Consider the following 18,935-nt stretch of genomic DNA (forward strand, 5'->3'; position numbering starts at 1 on the left):
TACAACATGAGCATGAAACATATGAATCCACACTGAATTAAAACATCTTTATTATTAGTTTAGTGAGGGACCTCTCAACTTTAAAACTGCTCAAATTAATTTTCTGGAAATTTCTGCTCAGAACTACACAACAATCTAGCTCCACATGGACTAAAAACTTTGTCCCACAATGTACTAAATATTTTATTTAATCTTGCCCAAAAATACTAATATCTGAATAAACTTGCACTGCACGCATGATCTTACACAATGCCTTAACTGAGAATAAAAAGGAAAGGGCATTTTTGCAACATGTGGGCCCAACAACCGAATAAATATGGAGGTAGACATGTATGTGGAATCTGAAAATTAGCAGAAGTACATTCAAATACTTTTTGTTACAAATTATGGCAAGGAAACCTATGTAAGCTATTTAAAAAGTCAAGTTAAAAACATTTGTATTTTTAAAATAATTTAGGGAAATGTTAGTTTAAAATGTCAAAGGGAAGCAATTTCAGGATAATTTAACAACAAAATCAAATTCATCAAATGGAGGTAGTAGAAAAACAAGGCCCTCAGTTAAAACCAGTCCTCAACCATTTTTGGATACAAAATACATAAGCAGTTCATCTTTCATTAGAGCTCATGGGAATAAGTCAAGTGTCTTTGGGGCATTAGGCACATGATATGCCTGTAACATCCAATAAGCCCCAGTTTACAGTACTGTGGGCTACAGTATTGTCGACTCTGAACCCATGTTTCTGGTGAAAAGCACAGACTCACTTTCCACCGGCCATGATCTTGAGGTACTGGAGCGCATTGTGCGCTGCACTGGCCCGTGCTGCATCCTGACTGGGGGCAAAGCCATGACACACAGTGATAGGCTGAGTGGACAATTCCACAAGACACTGGTACAGGCCACTGAGACTGCGTTCCTCTGGACAAAACACACACAGTTCAGCAGATTAAGGTCATCTCTCTAATGTCATAATGAGAAATATATTCCCTGTCAAGAGGATAACAGAAACTGCATATTATACATGTGTATAATGATAAGTTGACAATTTATTGGAGCCATACAGCTTTTTATTTCTGAACTTTCCATTTATAGAACACATTAGGTTTAAGATGACATTATTAGAAACCTACAGTAGTTGTTTTTGATTTATCAAGATTTCGATTAAAACCCAGTCAAATAAGATAACTATAAGAACCCCATAATAGATAAAAGTGTCCGGAGTCCATTTTGACAACCAGTGACTAGGTACACTATATTAGTATTCACATTTAAGGATTATGCTTTTTATTTTACAGAGGATCCACTGCACTCTGAACACTCCATGTTTAATATTGTCAAAAATTTCAAAAAGCTGATTGAAGCCTTTCGTTCAGGTTCACGATGGCTATGGTAACATTTTTCAAGGCAAAAGTCTCATTGGACCCTGCATTTTACTTGAGATTTTACACTTCATGCTTCACATTTGAAGGCACTGTTCCATACACTTGTATCCACATGTGCAGATTTCTGTTTGCGCTATATGGAATGCAACATAAAATTACATGAAACAGAATTATAGTAATGTTTACAGATGAGGTGACTGTAGCTGACTTGTCATCTGTGAGTGCTAATTAAGCCGGCTAATAAAAATCGATCTTACCGCCAACGCTTGTTTTTATGCTGTGTTCTCTTTTTCCCCTAAACCATTTGTTAGTAAAGCAAGCAGCGTCTAACATTACATTGTGCAAAATCTCAATAAATATGTACATAGCTGAAAAGCCATTTCACTTGCCATCCAATAATGCACACAGATGAAGAAAGGACTATGGACTAGCAATCACTTCATTAGAATCATGCATCTGAAATGTGCTTGAAAACAAATCAAAACAAAGAATTATGTGCAGAATCCCTTCCGCAACTGCCAAGTTGTAAACAAAAACTAAAACCACCATTATTTACTATAAAAATGGTCACACTGATAACAGTTAAATATTTTAGGACTTGGAAAAGGTTAGCCATGCTGCTTACCCATGTCCAAATAACTGACATCAAAGCGCTGCTCTTCAGAGAGGTCATTGAGCAGAGAGCAGAAGTTGGAGTTGGGAAGGCCCAGAGGGTGACTACGCAGCTGCAGGATCTTCTCTCCTGCAGAGTTGCGCAAAGAATCCCATGTACATCCAAACCCCTTACACTTCCCTACTTCTAGCCTGCCACCTATGTGCTTAAAGAGAGAGCAACACAGAAAAAGTAAGCTTAATTATTTGAGGTGTGTTACAGTGTAGTGCGCCATGTTATTCTGAAGTATGAACATCCCTCACCATGTTGAAGGTGTCGTCCTCTGCTTCAGCTTCATGGCTGCTGCGCATGTCTACAGGAACATCGTGGATCCGGGAGAGCATCTTTGCTGCTGCATTCCTCTTGGCAAGCTTCTTTGATGTACCGCTACCTATGAAAATCAAGTAAACATCATGATTTGTTCAAAACCAACTGTACATATGAGATATTAGAGGATTGTACTAATGGCACCAGAACATGTATTTATTCACATACTTATAGCAATACTTTTCACTGAAGTATTATCTGGGAGTCACTTACAGGAAATCTCATTTTAAAATGAACTTAAGAACATACTTACCAATCTCAACAAATTTCTCTACTTTGCATGTCATGGTGAACTCTTTGCGATGTGCAGGCCCAGACTCTTGCGTGACTGTGTATTCTGGTAAACGCCAACCTTTCTGCACCACCAGCTCCTACGAAAAGGAAATTTGTGAATTTTGTGACATGTATTCATTTAAACAATGAATAGGTCTGAACATCTACTCTTGGTTTTGGCCTGCAGTTTCACCTGTGAAGACAGCATTTGTTGTTAAAAATGATAAGCCAACATGAAGATCAGAGAGTTGTCTAAGGTAGAAGCCATTCTGAAGTTGAAAAAAGAAGGAAAATCAATCCCAAAGTGGAAAAAATGGAAGGTTTTAGACTGTCCAAGTCAACCACCAGACCTTAACCCAATTGAGCATACATTTCACCTCGTGAAGAGGAGACTGAAGGGAGAACCCCTACCATTCTGAAAAAAAATCTGTCTCACCTGTAGAGCACCAACTGGATTGCATTCAGCTTGCTGGCTGGAACTGGATAACTTTATCTCTGACTGTGAACTGTAGGAAACACTCATTACAGTCAACACAGAAAATACACTCAAACCCTATAGTACTTTTTGACTGGAGTTTGTTACGTTTTATTAAGTTACAAATTCAGTAGCCTGTCGAGAAAGTGGACACTCCAGTGCGTTTGCCCAGACCCATGTTATAGTTGCCTGGAAACCTAATCAAATCGGTTAAAAACAAAACATAGCAACATAGCAACTAACAATGTAATGGCAGCTTAGCTACCTAGTTAAGGCTATGAGAAACAAACAAAAGTATATGACGTGTAGGCAAGGGGATGACTACGTAGTCATAGTCTATATACTCTCTTGGTAAAGATTCTGATGCAACACATCTTGCTTACGACTTCGACAAAAAAGTGTGCAAGTTGTTCGCAAGAGTTTCTACTATGAACTGTTGTGTTCTTTCCTCAAATCACAAGCAAAATTCCATGAGGTGATCACAGTGCATTGCACCAGCAGAAGAGTTATATAATAGCTTTGCACTGCACTTTATTTCACTGGGTTTCGACAACGTTAAAGCGATAGTTCACCCCAAAATGAAAATTCTGTCATCACTCATGTCTTTCCAAACCCATAAGACTTTCGGTACAACGGGACCCGGAAGAGCTGCACTGTTTACAGCAGAGGAAGAGGGACTCTGCACACAAACTGAGTCACATAGAATAATCTTTGTAACAATGATGCCTGTAGATTTCGACATAGAGGAGGACTTGCATTTTTTTTTGTCTGCTCTCGCATAAGCACAACACACATGCGTCGTGGTTCTCTCGTGAACGTGCTTCAGAGATCTACGCGAAAGTGAAGACATTTTGTGAATAAAGATTTCATTTTAGTTTTTCTGCGAACACAAAGCATCCGTATCACTTCATAACACTGGGATTAAATCACATGGATTACTTTTACGATGCCTTTATGAACTTTTTGGAGCTTGAAAGTTTTGGTTACTTGGACCGTAAATGGAGGGACAAATCTCCCAGGTTTCATTAAAAATGTTCTCGTTTTTGTTTCAAAGATGAATGACAGTCTTATGGGTTTGAAAGGACTTGAGGGTGAGTAATTGATGACAGAATTTCCATTTTTGGGTGAACTACCCCTTTAACAAGCAGTGCACGGTATTTCTACTTCCTACTCACCAAAACTGAAAAGGACGTAGTTTATTTTCTTTCTCGGGTTGTTGGACCTGCTTGTCCTCCAGGCAACTACAAATAAAAACACTCGTAACCTGGACACGAAATGTGCTTGCGTCGGTTACCCGAGCTAGTGATTTGTCCACCCCGAGGAGTATTTGGTTGAATTCATATTTATTCATTTGTTCATGTTCTCATTCAAAGCAATTTACAAATGAACGCAAGACAATGATATAAAGTTCCACATAACTGTTTCCACCAAATGACCAGAAACAAGAGCAATACAGTTACAGAACAGAGTGACAACTAACTACAATAGCCAGAGAAAGTGCTACAGACACTAATAAAACTCCTTACACATTTAGAGCATTCTTACCAGTCTCCCTCTAAGGGGATCTCTATGTCATCAAAGCACTCTCCCTCCATCACGCTGCCCTTTAACGCTTCCAGCATCCCTCCTTTCAGCATCTTGAGAGCAGCTTCAGCGGCCTTGTGTTTGGCAGCCTTCTTGCTGGGGCCTTGGCCTGTGCAGCTGATCTCTCCCACAGACACGCGGAAGGTGAAGTTGGGCTGGTGGGCCTGACCTTCGGCCTTTAGCAGGTCATACACCGGTGTCTTGCCTATCCGCGTTCCATACTCCTGCAGCAGACTGATGGGCGTCTTCCCAGGATTCACAGCCAGCATTTGCTCTATACTGAGAACACTGACAGAGAGGATATCACTATACTGTAGCGTGTAAAGGTACTACCACTATCTGCAAACAATTCACACTGTCACCTGCGTGTCTGTATGTTAACGCTTACGACCATTCTCTTTAAAATAATAATAACAATAATAATAGTAATAATAAGAGAAGAAGAAGAAGAGAAGGTCTACTATCAGTTAGTTACAACAAGGTTGTTTAATGATTAAGTAACAACATAAAAATCACAAGATGTCTCAGGGTGTATTGTTGTTGCCATTTTAGTCTAACGCGACAGAATTTAAACATAGAAAGAAAAGCAACTGAAACGGTTCCTGAGCATCTAGCCCGCCTGACACTAGTATATTACTGAAAACTAGCCTTTATTAAAAAAAAAAGACACAGGCGAACACGGCTCATTTTAAGTAGAAGAGTAAAAAAAAATACATTTAACAATTACATGACTGGGTTTCTCTCTCAATCCCTCTCTCTATTTGTACTACAGTAATTAAAATATGAACGGAAGGTTGCTAACTAACTTAGCAAGGTTAGCAAACCTATGAGAGCTAGCAGGCTAACTTTCCGAAGAGAGGCTCACCTGGTGCACCCAGAGTTTCTCCTGCAGCTGTCCGGGCTTTTCTCCTCGCTCATTCCCCAATAACAGACACAAGGCCCACTGGTTTAATATCGCAGAATCCCCCCCGGAGAAATGGAAACCCCCTTGATATCATGAGCTTGTAGTTTTGCTGCCGGTAAACCGGTGATGCGAGGCGAGAACAAGCCCGGCTCGAACAGTCTTACATGATCAACAACACGCAGTGTGAAGCTAGCGCCGCTGAAGAGCTGGAGGCCGAATACAAACCGCTTCCCTACTGGATCTGTGGTACACTTATAGGGTACACAAGCCATTACTTCATGCCCTATGTAGTGCTCGTATGTAGGAAATAGGAAGTCATTTGGGATTCCAGCTACATTTGAGCTTCTCTGGATGTACCGGGTAATAATATTCCCGTGTTTTAACGAATTGTCCTAATTTACAAATTATAGCGCAAGCATTTTGTGCTCTTTTGTCAAAAATACATCCAGCATAAAGCTAGGTAGCATACTCTTATAGAGTTAATTGTCGGGAGAACGTCTCCAGCGGGAAACTGTAAGTAGTATACTTTAATGATTTACTTTATGAGCAGAAATGCCCGCAGCATTAAAATATATAGAAGAAGCATTGTTTTTTGTTTTTGTTTTATAGTGAAGTGCGCATGCACCTTGGAAGGAGACGCGAATGGTCATGTTTTGAATGAAACAAATTTGAGCAGAAATATAGCTGCAAGCAGCAATACCGGGGTCAAGCCAATTATCGGCACCATGAGCAGAGCAGAGTTTTTGGTTAGAGTCCGACGAACAGTGTATGAGGAGTTAGAAAAAGTACACTTTAAATTTTATATGTATAACAAAAAATGTATTAAAAAAAAAGCTGCTCCTTAGAATTTGTCCAGTATGTGGCGCTGTTCTGAAACCGCCGGTAGCATCTGGACATGATGGTTATCATGCAGGAAAGCGTTGAAGAGTTATTAACCCAAATAGCCATCTTTCTATATCCTGAAGAGTAAGGGGCAGTGCTCCGAAATTCTGGAGGTAACATTAGAGCCTAATGCTGATGACACATACCAAGATTTGTCACAATCCCTCAAAGCGTTGTGGAGATACAGCCTCAGGTTTAATTTTGCGCATGCTTTGTCGAAGCTCCAATTAAAAAACGATATGGGTTATCAAAATTCTGTGAATTTTGTCGGGAGTTCTTCTAGATGATGGAAGCCAATTTTCGTGAAAAACGGACAAACGGTCTAGGAGGAGTTTGAAAAAGTAGGTTTTCAAAACATTGCAGAATGACAGACAGGAAGTTTGATCAATCATTGTATAATTGGCATCATTGTTCTTAGCATGCCCCACAGAATCTATCAAGATCAGTGTCATGACAGTAGGCAAAAGGAATAAATAGCTATTAGCATTTTTATAAATAGCATTATAATTTTTGACCACAAGGTATCGCTGTCTTGCAAATTTGAGTCCCTTCAGAGTATGGTGCCAAAGACACATACTGATTTTCGGAACGATATGCCATTTCGTTCGTAAAATACAGCATTTTATAACTAAATTCAAAATGGCCGACATACAAAATGGCCACCATAGTTTCTCAATTTTCCATATCGTTGGACTCTGTATACCCTACTGAATCTACTGAGACCAGTTTGATGATTTTATGACAAACTGTTCAGAAGTTATAAGCAAAAATTTGCTTGTTTTATATCTCGTGACCACTAGGTGGCACTGTTCCAAAACTGAGCAGGCACCCTCAAGTCATGATGCTGTCGTGGAAATTAGACAACACTCGCAGACTCGTCCTCTGAAGGTAAAAAAAAAAGATTTATTACAGAATGGTTAATACAGGATAGAATAACGAGAGCGCTCTAAAGCGCTTGTGCTGAACCACTACTATATATATATATATGAAACGCAGAGCATGACACACTTCTGTGTACCGATAAGAAGCGGTTTGAGGCAGTTCAAACAGGCTTTGTTTTAGGGTCTTGAAGATGTGCAGACGAACCTTTCGCATATGCCATCTCTCTGAGCGGTGCTTCTAGAATGGTATAGTTTAGAATGAAAGTTCTGCGATATGAACACATACCTAGGAAAGATAGAACCTGTTTCTTCATCAGGGGCTTGGGAATCTTCTGGATTGCAGATACTCTGTCAGCTGAGAGTTTTTTTCCCTTTGCAGAAATGTCATGACCCGGCTGGCACATAGTTCAGTGGGGGTTGGTGGCTCAGTTCTAACATGTTCGGATAGAGTGGTGTAGGCTCTGAGGTGCCTCTGAAACTGCATTCAGTGTGAGAGATCACAGCACAGCCGTTGTGTTTAACTCGTGTGTGTAGTGATTTTGTCAGACAACGTCGTGGTTATAAAATCATGATTTTATCAGTGCAGAGCAGCAGCTTGGAAGCGACTGCTGGTGAACATGTCGTCTTAACGTGCCACGTTTCCGTCACTAACCCTAGGTCTCTAGTGAATTTGTACAAATGTTATTTTAAAAGTTACATAATGAATAGAAATTGAAATTAATTTGATAATTCATTCATTGAATTTTGTCGAGTAAAGTGGACGCGCTTTCCTGTGTCAGACGCTTCAAACTGAGAGATCACGTACCGTAGTTCAGAGACGGCACGTGTTCATCGGTCTAGGTGAGATGAGTTTGTTTCCACGGTGTAAATGCCCATTCACACTAGAGTTCGAGAGTGTTGCAGGGCTTTCCCCTACGGTAGTGATTGATAAATTCTCTTCCATAGACACGAGTCTTTGAAACAAACGCAATCCTTCCATACCGTGAGTGTAACCGTAGAGCTCCTTGAGTATAACCGATCGAACGGCTTCTATTTGTCAGTAAACACAACAAAATATAGGTCTTAAAAGTTATTAAAAATGCAATAGCCTGTTCATATATATTTTCGATGCAGAGTAATGCAAATGGATGTGTATTTATTTGTGTAATGTACTGTGAGCTTGTATAACCATGTGTAATATATTTGTTCATTTTGTGGCATTGTTGATGATTGAAACAACTAATGTTGCTTGTTATTGACTTCCATCTTTTCCTCCCTAGAGACACAGAAAAACATGTTGCCGACAAGAGCCTCCAGTAGGAGGAAGAGATTTACCCACGAGAGCAGTTTCCAAAGACAACAGCGCATCCACACGGGAGAAAAACCGTATCAGTGCTCACAGTGTGGAAAGAGTTTTGCTAACTTGAGTCATTTCCAACGACACCAGCACATTCACATAGAAGAAAAGCCTTATCATTGCTCACAGTGTGGAACGAATTTCAGGCAGAAAGCTCATCTCCAGCAGCACCAGCGCATTCATACTGGAGAAAAACCATATCAATGCTCACAGTGTGGAATAAGTTTCACACGGAAATATACTCTCCAGCAACACCAGCAAATTCATACAGGAGAGAAATCATTTGTCTGTGTGCAGTGTGGGGCGAAATTTACTCACAGGTCTGCTCTCAAAACACACCAACACATCCATACAGGAGAGAAGCTGTATCACTGCTCCCAATGCGGAAAGAGTTTTACTAACTTGGGAAATTTCCAACGACACCAACGTATTCACACAGAAGAGAAGCCGTATTACTGCTCACACTGTGGAAAGATTTTTAATTGAGAGAGTACTCTCCAATGACACCAACGTATTCACACAGGAGAAAAGCCGTATCAGTGCTCACACTGTGGAAAGAATTTTAATCGAGAGAGTAATCTCCGACAACACCAGCACGTTCACACTGGAGAAAAGCCGTATCAGTGCTCACACTGTGGAAAGAGTTTTGCTGACTCGAGTAATTTCCGACGACACCAGCGCATTCACACTGGAGAAAAGCCGTATCAGTGCTAAACCAGACCTAAACCCAATTGAGCAGCATTTCACCTCCTGAAGAGGAGACTTTAGGGAGAAACCCCCTGAAACAAACAACAACTGAAAGAAGCTGTGGTTAAAAACCTGGAAAAGCTTCACAAAACCAACAGTTTGGTGTCGGTGAGTCACAGGTTTGATGCAGTTACAGAAAATTGCTCGCCTAAAAATTGGGTGGTCTGATACAAAAGGTTCTATGTTTTATGTTGTTTAACACATCTAGATGTAAATACCAGGAAATAAAAGCTGAAATCCTAAACTCTCGTCTCATCTCCATCTTTTGATCTCAAACCCAAATGTCTTTGGTGTACAGCACAAACAAGTCAATAACACAAATAGCAATATAGCACAAATAAAGCACATCAATGACAGGACAGGGGGCGGAGTCAGGACTATAATAAAAAATAAACACCCATGGAAGAGTAAACAAAGAGAGAGAGAGAAAATTTGTGACTCTGTGTTTCACTCGCCTTGCAATCACTTCCCATAGGATTACATCTCAAATCTGTGATGGTGTTTAAGAAAAAACTTAATTATAGTACAAAACAGTTACTCAGTTTCTTCTATTATGGGGCAAATAATGGATGTCAGAGTTCATTAGGATCCACTTTTTCTATTCTGATTCTGATAGCCATCAGATATTGTTTTCTTTAAAAACTACTAAGCTTTATTTTTGGTAACTGAAGCACTTTACAGTTAATCTCGTTCACACAAAAACACCCACAATGTAACTATAATAAATATAATAAAGTATAAATATAATAAAATCAATTCTAACAAAAGAAAAAAAAACCAATCACGTCTTTACAGTATACAGGTGCATCTCAAAAAATTTTAATATTGTGGAAAAGTCATTTTTTTCTTTAATTTAATTAAAAAAGTGGAATATTCATATATTTTAGATTCATTACACATAAAGTGAAATATTTCAAGCCTTTTTTGTTTTAATTTTTATGATTACGGCTTACAGCTCATGGAAATCAAAAATCCAGTATCTCAAAATATTAGAATAAAGAATTTTATTTTTTAAAAATATACGATCCAGAGATACGTAAAATCCATGACGGACTTACCCAATTACTCACGCCAATCATACAAACAAACTTGAAAAAGGAACCATTCAAAATAGTTTTAAAACAAACACAAAACAATCCACCTGCTGAGAGTACTCAGGGTCAGCAGCGAGAAAGCCATGCCCCTTTTCTCTTCCTCTTCTTTTCTGTATGTTTACAGTTCATACTATGCACTTCATGTGTTATTGTCTATACACTTTTTAAAGTCTGATATTTCTATGTCTTCAGACTTCCTGGTTGGTAGCTGTAATATGATGGGGGAGACCTGAGGTGTGGGGGGAATTGGCCAAGACTAAATTAGGAATACAATCCAACAACATGGACAGATAAGTCCCCATGACAAATTCACAGAGCCTTGCCATGTCTTGGATCAAAAGTGGTAAAAAGCGCCAGTATGAAACAAAACACAACCACTTCGAATGGTCTTATATTTAGTTTACCTATAAAAAAATTTAATGGTTAAGAAATATAAAGTAACTGTCACCATTCAATCATTTTTAGTTTGACCTTTGAACACAAGGAATTGTATGCATCTGGAACTTTTACTTTAATTCCCATGGCTTAATTTGTCTGGTCAAGATGTCTACTAGCGTGTAGCCCCTCATGTCTGTAATCCCTTTTTGTATAAAAGTGAGTTAATACGGTGTGTAATCAAACAGTAAAACTTTACATAAAAATAGCAATGTATGACACAAATGAGATTTTTGCAATTTTACTTGAATCACTTTGAATTGTGTCACCTGAATGTGCATATACACCCAAAAAAGCACGATCTGGCTGTGTTAAATGGTCACTCAGAGATGTGTATGTCCATAACAATGAGTAAAAATTTGATTGAAAATAGAGACTCCAAATCTGCAGTATTAACAGATCAGACTGTCCTCTGTCTGTGTGCCAAATTTCATAACCTTCCCACAAACAGTTCTATGGGCTACCAAAGACTCAAGAGTGGAATAAGAAGAAAAAGAAGGAGAAAACTAATGAAAACAATAGGGGTCTTTGACCCCTAATTATAATATTAGTATTCAGACTTTTACATTATGCCATTTTAAAAAGTGTTTGAAAGATACAAATGCAGGTTTTGGGTAATACATGAAACCCAATGAGGAACAAATACTGCAATGTAACAGCATTTTACACAGGGCCTACAACACAGGGCTTTATTAGAATATAGGGTGGAAATAGCAATACCATCTTTATGTAGAACTACTTTCATTATTTGAAGATATGGTTTGGCTTTTGTTGTATAAATTGCATTTACTGATTTAAAAACATTTACACTTATATTGAGTCAACCAACAAATCTCAGGGGTGGGGGAGGGGATAATTAGAAAAAAATATTTGTGCTATATCAATGGTGAGATAAGATTCATACAAACATGTGTGCAGTGAATTGATAAATTGGTCCTATTTAAAATTTTCTGTGCAGAGGAAACCCCTGTGTTGCGTGAGAGGAACTCATTATATACCCCCAAGTGCAGCACTGTTCTTTGGTTTGTACCCATGAAGAACCTTCATAAGTTCTATGTAGAACCCTACAACAGAGGGTTTCTCTTTCAAAAAAGGTCCCAGGTACAATCTGTTAAACAAGCTATTACATATCCAAAAAAAAAAAAAAAAACCAAAACCTTGAGGAATAATTTTTTTCCCTTAAGACAATAGGAAGCTTACACAGCACAGTGGCCATATTTAATTCTGTTATATAAACATGGAAAATATGTCAGATTATTAATATGACTACGGTCTGTCTCATTATTCTTTTGATAATGCTTTTTTGATGCTTCTTTTAAATTGATTTTTCAAGTATTGTTTCATAATTGCAGAGGGAAATTATACATTCATAATGCTATCATATTTATTTATAATGGAGGAATATCTGTTTTTCTTATTTAGAAGCCTGTAGACTACAATATGGCTTCTCTCAAATGCATTCATCTCTTCAGTAAGCGCTTTACTTTCACCATTCCTGATAGACCAGGAATACACCATTGGTGGCACTCCAGGCCATTGCAGGAAATCTCTCTCTCTCTCTCTCTCTCTCTCTCTCTTTCACACACACACACACACACACAAAAACACCCATTCATTAATTCATTCATTCATTCATTCATTCACACAGAAGCAATTTAAGCATAGCATATTTTTGGAGATGGGAGGAACCCAGAGTAAACCCATATGAACACATGGAGAATTTCCATTCCACACACAGTAAACCAAGCTCAAGATTAAACCTAGAAGCCTCATGCTGTGAGGCACCACGCTGCCCTACTCCAACATGCAGTCATGTTTCATTTTTCACTACATCAGCAACACTGGTTCATTGATAACTTTTTGAAGGATTAGAGCTACCTCTACAGGCATGAGAAGGGCAAAGCATACATATACTTCCTCAAGAATATATACCTGCAGCACACACTGCTAAAAGGTAACTGTATTTTTTCCCCATTTGTCTCTACTTTCTTTTTTTTAATTTATATTGTATGCCAAAGATGCCATGACACTCTTTAATAAATGCACTGAGATTTATCTTAAATATTGCTGTATTTACTGCTGTAAATACAGAAGTGGTGTCCCATTTCAAGTGGTGTCCCATTTCAAGTGACAACTGCACATAAGACAGAAGGGTAGGGACAGGAGAAATAGTATAAAATGTAAAATCTAGTTTATTTAAAAAGGCTAGTGTTGGAAAGGAACATCTGGATGAAAATGTTAAACAATTAAAAATGTATAGCATGTGTGAGGTGAAACAACCTTGTTGGTTAGAAAACTGCATTTTCTCATTTTAGGAGACAGAATTAAAAAATAACAATAACACCCCACAAGGATAATACAGTTTGGATGCTTCATTTAGTGTTGACTTTCAATCAGACAAAAGTGAGATTAAAGAACTGTACAATAACACTCATGCAGTAATTTTTTTTTTTTTTTTAAATATCAATGGAAACTACACTCTTAGAAAAAAGAGGTTCTTAAAACTTAAAGGTTCATTGGACAATTGATAATTAGATAGAATAATCAGATAGAAAATCACTGTTGTAAGGTTCTATAAAAACCTTTTTCAGAGGCCAAATAACCCTTAATGGCTCCAAATTTTCTAAGAGTATAGTAAGAACTCATACTTTCATACAAAGAGTCCTTAAACTTAAAGTGAGAAACTCATGAGAAATAGTTCATGTGCTGTTACAGTTTTCCTTTAGCCATATTCCTCCTTCAGCCATTACACTTCTTTTACTGATTTTTCAGAGACAACCGATTCCTTGGCAGACACTGCTGTAAGCTCCTCCACTGCTTCTTGCTCAATCTCAGCTTGAGTAACATCTCTCAGTTGATTGTCTACATTCCCATTTGTGGCAATGCCTGTCTCATCTGAAGGAATCTGAATCTCCTCCACAGCAGTCCCAAATTCTTGCTCTGCATTACTATCTTCATGGGTCTTAATTTCTGCAGTTGATATCTCATTTGAAACATTGTGGATTTCTTCTGCAGTATGCTCAGTGTGTTCCTCACTAACAACCTCATCGATTATATTTGAGAGCGTGTCTGTGTCTTCTGAACCTGTCTGCGTTTCCTGTGCTGCATTCAACTCTACTTGCTTCTCCACAGCAGCTTCCTCTGTTGCAGTAGTGGCGATGCTTGAATCCTCTAAAGGAGCCTGCATCTCTTCTGCATCTGGCACCTCTATTTGCTTCTCTGTTCCACTAGTGACCATGTTTGCCTTATCTGGATGAATTTGAATCTCTTCTCCAACAGGCACCTCCATTTTCTCATCCATAATCTCCCCTGTTTCAAGAGTCACATGGTCTGAATCGTCCAAAGCTGTCTGGAGCTCATCTACAACAGTCTCCTCTATTTCATTCGTGACCATGTGAGCCTCCTGTAAAGTCTGTATCTCTTCTGTAATATCCACCTCTTTTTGTTCTTCAGCAACATCCTCCTCAATTGCGATGTCCAGTTCCTCTCCAGGCCATTCACTTGCTTCAATTTCTTCAACAGCTGCTTGCTTCCTAATAAATTCACCCTCTTCTTTTGATCCATCTTCCTCTCTAATATCTTCCTTTTCTGCAAATTCTTCTTCTTTGGTATTTTCCAACTCCTTTTCAGGTGCTCTCTCTTTGTTGTCTGATGTGGTGACCTGTTCCCCAACCTGATCATCCTCTTCAGCTCTGCTGGATTCCAGAAACTGAAACATGCCACAAGAAAGAGCTATAAATTTGTCTAGTAAGCTATATTTAAAGTCTAATTCTTTTTTATCTATTAGCTGTCCCTGAACTCAAACATTGCATGTGTTTCAGGACATCCAGGATGTGCTGTAGCATTATTTAATCTACATTCATTCATCTTCAGGATTTATACTGCTGTAGACATAACTGATGTATACCTGCTGCCTATCCTTGGAACATACCTTAGATGGGACATGTATCGATTGTACAGTACCATGCGCACACACACATTTACACACTCATACACACCTAGGGGCACTTTAGAGTAGCCAATCCAACTACTGCCATGTTATTTGATAGGTAGGAGGAATCCAGAGGAAATCTATGTGGACACAGATAGAACATACTTGTAATTTTTCTTATTTGTAATAGTTGCCAGCCCTGATTGTACCTGGATCTGTAAAGCCTCAAGCTGGCCTGCAAAGTGGAATTGAAGACTCTCTGAATTCGTCTGATGATCTTCCAGACGTTTATACAGAGACCTCAGCTGCTTCTCAAGATTTTGTGTCCGCTTAATTTGCTCAGTTTCTAGCAGCTCTCTGTCAGAAAAACAATGCAGTTAAAAAGCAGTGTGCACAATATGCACTTTTCATTTTGGTTTAAAAGGTATTTTCAAACAGAAACTGTTCTTTTGACTAGACCTGTTACTTATTATAGTAAAAAGCATTTTCTGGCTTTTTGCAAATAAACAATTTAAATCCACAAAAGCCTTAATCACATGTAGCATACATTTAACACTAGGACACAATAAGCTATGTATATCTAAAATGTTTTAGTTATTAACAACTTGTCAGCTGATAAGACTAAAAACATTTGTCTACTCACTTGATATCCATAATCTGCTGTTTGTTTGTAACAAGTGATTCCTGGTTGCTGGCAAATAACTCTTTTATTTCCTTGATCTCCCTATTTTGACCCTCTAACTGAGACATCAGACCATCCACAACAGAGATCTGCTCATCCAAACGCAACTTGGTGACTGAAAGCATGCTAGAAAACCCAGAAATCTGGATGGCTAGCTCTGCATTAAGACTCGACATGGTGTTGACACTCTGCTTCACAACCTCAAACTCAGTACTTTTATTCTTAATGATGGCATTCAGAGCAGCAATGGAAATGGTGTTTTGCTGGAGCTCTTCCAGTTTGTCGTTCATCTCAGTTTGCAGGGACCACACTTTGCTTTGAAGGTCTTTGGACTTGATTTGCTCGGATGTGGCGAGGGCGAGCTCGACCTGTTGCTGTGCTTTGGCATAGGCATCTTCCAGAGTCACCAGGCGCTCTTCAAAGCCACCCACATAGGCAAGCTGAAGAAAGAAACATAATCAAGAACACAGTGTACAGGTAATGCGATTAAAATGGAAACTTGGTCACATACGATTCACAGTTTAAATTATCTGTATTCAGTTGATTACTTGTTAGCCTAAAAGTGCCATTTCCATAGTAGAAGAAAGGCTTATGGAAAGACTAGGACCAAGAATAAGGTTTATATTTCTTGGTGAAGTCTCATTCATACTTAAATGAAATTAACTTCATATATCGTTGCTTTGGCATTTTGCATATAAATATAGGACCCCTTGCTCTCTAAAGCAGTGTTGTACAAAGAAATATGACACTACTCTGTACTGGCCTAGTGAAGCTATTAATGGCATAAGGTGCTGGAAGCATTACAGAGTTCAGCACAGTCAAAAGCCATGGGTAAGTTGGTCAGCTGTTGCTCTTAGAAGAAACTGTCCAAAAAGAGTGCTTTTCATGTTCAAAAAAAAAAAAAAAAAACAAGAAAAAACAACCATAGCTTATTTAGTAGTCCATCGACGCCACCAAATGTCAGTTTTGAATTAGAAATCCTCCACGCATAAAGTGAAAGCCAGATCAACTTTCCAATGACTTGTTAGTAGCCTACAGTACCTGAGCTTTATCAGGCCCTAACTGCTGCTGCAGCTTCGTTATTCTCGCCTGCATGGACGCCAGCGTTTCCGACAGACTCTTGATCGTCTGTTCGTGATCGCTACAGATCCAGCCAAGCCCTGACCCGCCGATAGCGATGATAAGCAATAAAACACCCGGGATGACATACTCGTTAAAACTTCGGGACGACTGTCCCACCGGTGCCTCTAAAGGTAACCAGCTATCGTCCTGTTTACTGCTGCTCTTCCCCCTGCGCCTCGCCATCGCGCTCCACAGAGCTGCAGGGTTACACCCGATGGCCCGAAATGAAACGCCTTTGATGTGTGCGGTGTTGTGGAGATAATCCTCCAGCGGCCCTACAAGCGCACTACAGCTTGCTTACAAGGTCGTACGTGTGTGTGTGTGCGCGCGTGTGTGTCGCTGACCTTGAACGCCGTCGTCAGTATTGTCACCAATTCGTTTAATTAATCACAGCCAAAATTCGTTGAATTAATAAACAATAGCTACGTTTTTCAGCATATATGCACTAGAAGGCAGGTATAATCACTCCGTAATTTAATCTAGTGCATCTATCCAGCTAAAAAAAAAAAAAAAAAAAAAAAAAACCCGTGTGACAAAACATAGACCAAGTCGGTAAAACACTGGTCAAGTCGGTAAAACATTTTTGCCAGCTGGTAGACAGGAAACCATTTCAGAATTATTGCTGCAAATGCTTCAGGTATTTTGTCTCAATCTCATGCATTTATTGATCATTTAGTTATGTATCAGGGGAAACTGGAAAATAACTATATGATGTACTTGGCCTATATTTCAAATTGTTAACAGGAAGAGGGGTTCTGATTGAAAAGCAATAAAACAAATTTTTGGAAAAAAACCCCCATCTCTGGTCAAACTATGTTACATAGACACACATGGTGCATGACATCACTAACTGATATGTACAGTACAGTGGATGTAAAAAGTCTACACACCTCTGTCTAAAATGACAGGTTTTTGTGATTTTTGTGAAAAATTAAACCAAATGATAAATCATGTCAGATCTTTTTCCACTTTTTGTGTGATATAGCAACCAACAAAATTCAAGTGAAAAATAAATATAAACGTTTAAGAGGGGGAAAAAATAAAAGATATGTACAACAACCTAGCTGCATAAGTGTACACAACCTTTTATAAAAGGGTATTTAGTTGTGCTAAGAATGAAACTATAACATTCAAACTAACATTCAGAAGTAACTATCATATACCTGTCATTAATGAAGTGATTCTAATTAACCCCAAATAAAGATAAGCTGTTTCTGTAGGATTTTCCAGGATCTTCTTGGTTTCTTCTGATTGTTAGAGCCATGGTCTGTAAAGAGCTTACAAAGCATGTACAGGATCTCATTTTCAAAAAGTATCGATCAGGACAGGGGTTCAAAATAAATTTCAAAACATTAGATTACTGACGGGAACCAGGAAATGTGAACATATTACTCCTGTTTTGGAGTCCTTACACTGGCTCCCGGTCAGGTTCTGTGTCCATTTTAAGATCATGATGTTCACATACAAGGCACTACATGGCTTGGCTCCGCATTACTTATCTGGTTTATTAATCCCTTACACACCAAATCGCAGACTACGCTCCTCACAGTCTAATTTGTTAACTGTTCCACAAACCCACTTAAAATCTATGGGTGACAGGGCTTTTTCTGTCTATGCTCCTTCACTTTGGAACTTTCTTCCTCCCGAACTCAGGGAAGCTCAGACTTTTGGCATTTTTAAAGCTCAACTTAAGATACATGTTTTAAAACATTGCTTTTAACTGCTGATGTCTGTTTTTTATTATTATTTTAAAAATATTATTATTATTATTATCAACATTGTTTTTATTCTTATTAACTTTTATATGTTTTATTTTTATGTGTACTGCTTATTTTGTGTACAGCGCTTTGAGAAGCTGCTTTTAAAGGCGCTTTATAAAATAAAGTTGATAATTATTATTATTAATTAGTGTTTCATTTAATATTTTACTGAGAAAAAACTTTGCAGAAGACTAAAATATTGTATTATGTTGATCTGTATGTATCTTATATACATACACAGTATAGTTATACACTACTGTGGCGGCGGGGTGAGTGTCAAGCTGTGGATGGAGAGGAGGCAGGTTAAACTGGCAGGTAACGAGTGATTCTCACCTGTGCATTATTAGCCAGAGTTTACTTATGTGTGTCTGTTTGTGCTTTTAGTTGGTTCCCCATGACAAGCCAGAGAGAGAGAGAGATATGTGAAGTGTGTGTGTGTGTGTGTGTGTGTGTGTGTGTGTGTGTGTGTG

The 18,935-nt window shown here is 38.6% G+C and overlaps 2 protein-coding genes and 1 long non-coding RNA gene across 4 annotated transcripts; 1 reads left to right on the top strand and 2 right to left on the bottom strand.

The window, feature by feature from the left end:
• Window positions 1–32: 32 nt before the first annotated feature.
• Window positions 33–5,726, bottom strand: tarbp2 (TAR (HIV) RNA binding protein 2). 2 transcript variants are annotated; one of them, XM_053636294.1, is made up of 8 exons: window positions 5,557–5,726; window positions 4,653–4,979; window positions 4,283–4,348; window positions 3,069–3,138; window positions 2,613–2,730; window positions 2,296–2,423; window positions 2,006–2,198; window positions 33–916 (listed from the first exon to the last, which is right to left on the bottom strand). In XM_053636294.1, exons 1-8 carry the CDS (start codon window positions 5,607–5,609, stop codon window positions 759–761), a joined length of 1,113 nt encoding a protein of 370 aa, XP_053492269.1. In that variant the 5' UTR covers window positions 5,610–5,726; the 3' UTR covers window positions 33–758. The 2 variants fall into 2 exon arrangements, with proteins under 2 accessions (XP_053492269.1, XP_053492270.1); XM_053636295.1 differs by lacking the exon at window positions 4,283–4,348.
• LOC128614721 (uncharacterized) lies at window positions 5,718–9,679 on the top strand. Its single transcript, XR_008387091.1, has 3 exons — window positions 5,718–6,108; window positions 7,278–7,365; window positions 8,618–9,679. It is a non-coding gene; the product is annotated as an uncharacterized LOC128614721 (long non-coding RNA).
• A 3,419-nt stretch (window positions 9,680–13,098) lies between these two features.
• Window positions 13,099–17,488, bottom strand: zgc:66479 (uncharacterized protein LOC327541 homolog). Its single transcript, XM_053636323.1, has 4 exons — window positions 16,625–17,488; window positions 15,545–16,023; window positions 15,111–15,258; window positions 13,099–14,679 (listed from the first exon to the last, which is right to left on the bottom strand). Exons 1-4 carry the CDS (start codon window positions 16,886–16,888, stop codon window positions 13,717–13,719), a joined length of 1,854 nt encoding a protein of 617 aa, XP_053492298.1. The 5' UTR covers window positions 16,889–17,488; the 3' UTR covers window positions 13,099–13,716.
• Between the last annotated feature and the right edge of the window lie 1,447 nt (window positions 17,489–18,935).

This window comes from Ictalurus furcatus, chromosome 11, assembly GCF_023375685.1.
Source record: "Ictalurus furcatus strain D&B chromosome 11, Billie_1.0, whole genome shotgun sequence".
In the NCBI taxonomy this organism is placed as follows: domain Eukaryota; kingdom Metazoa; phylum Chordata; class Actinopteri; order Siluriformes; family Ictaluridae; genus Ictalurus; species Ictalurus furcatus.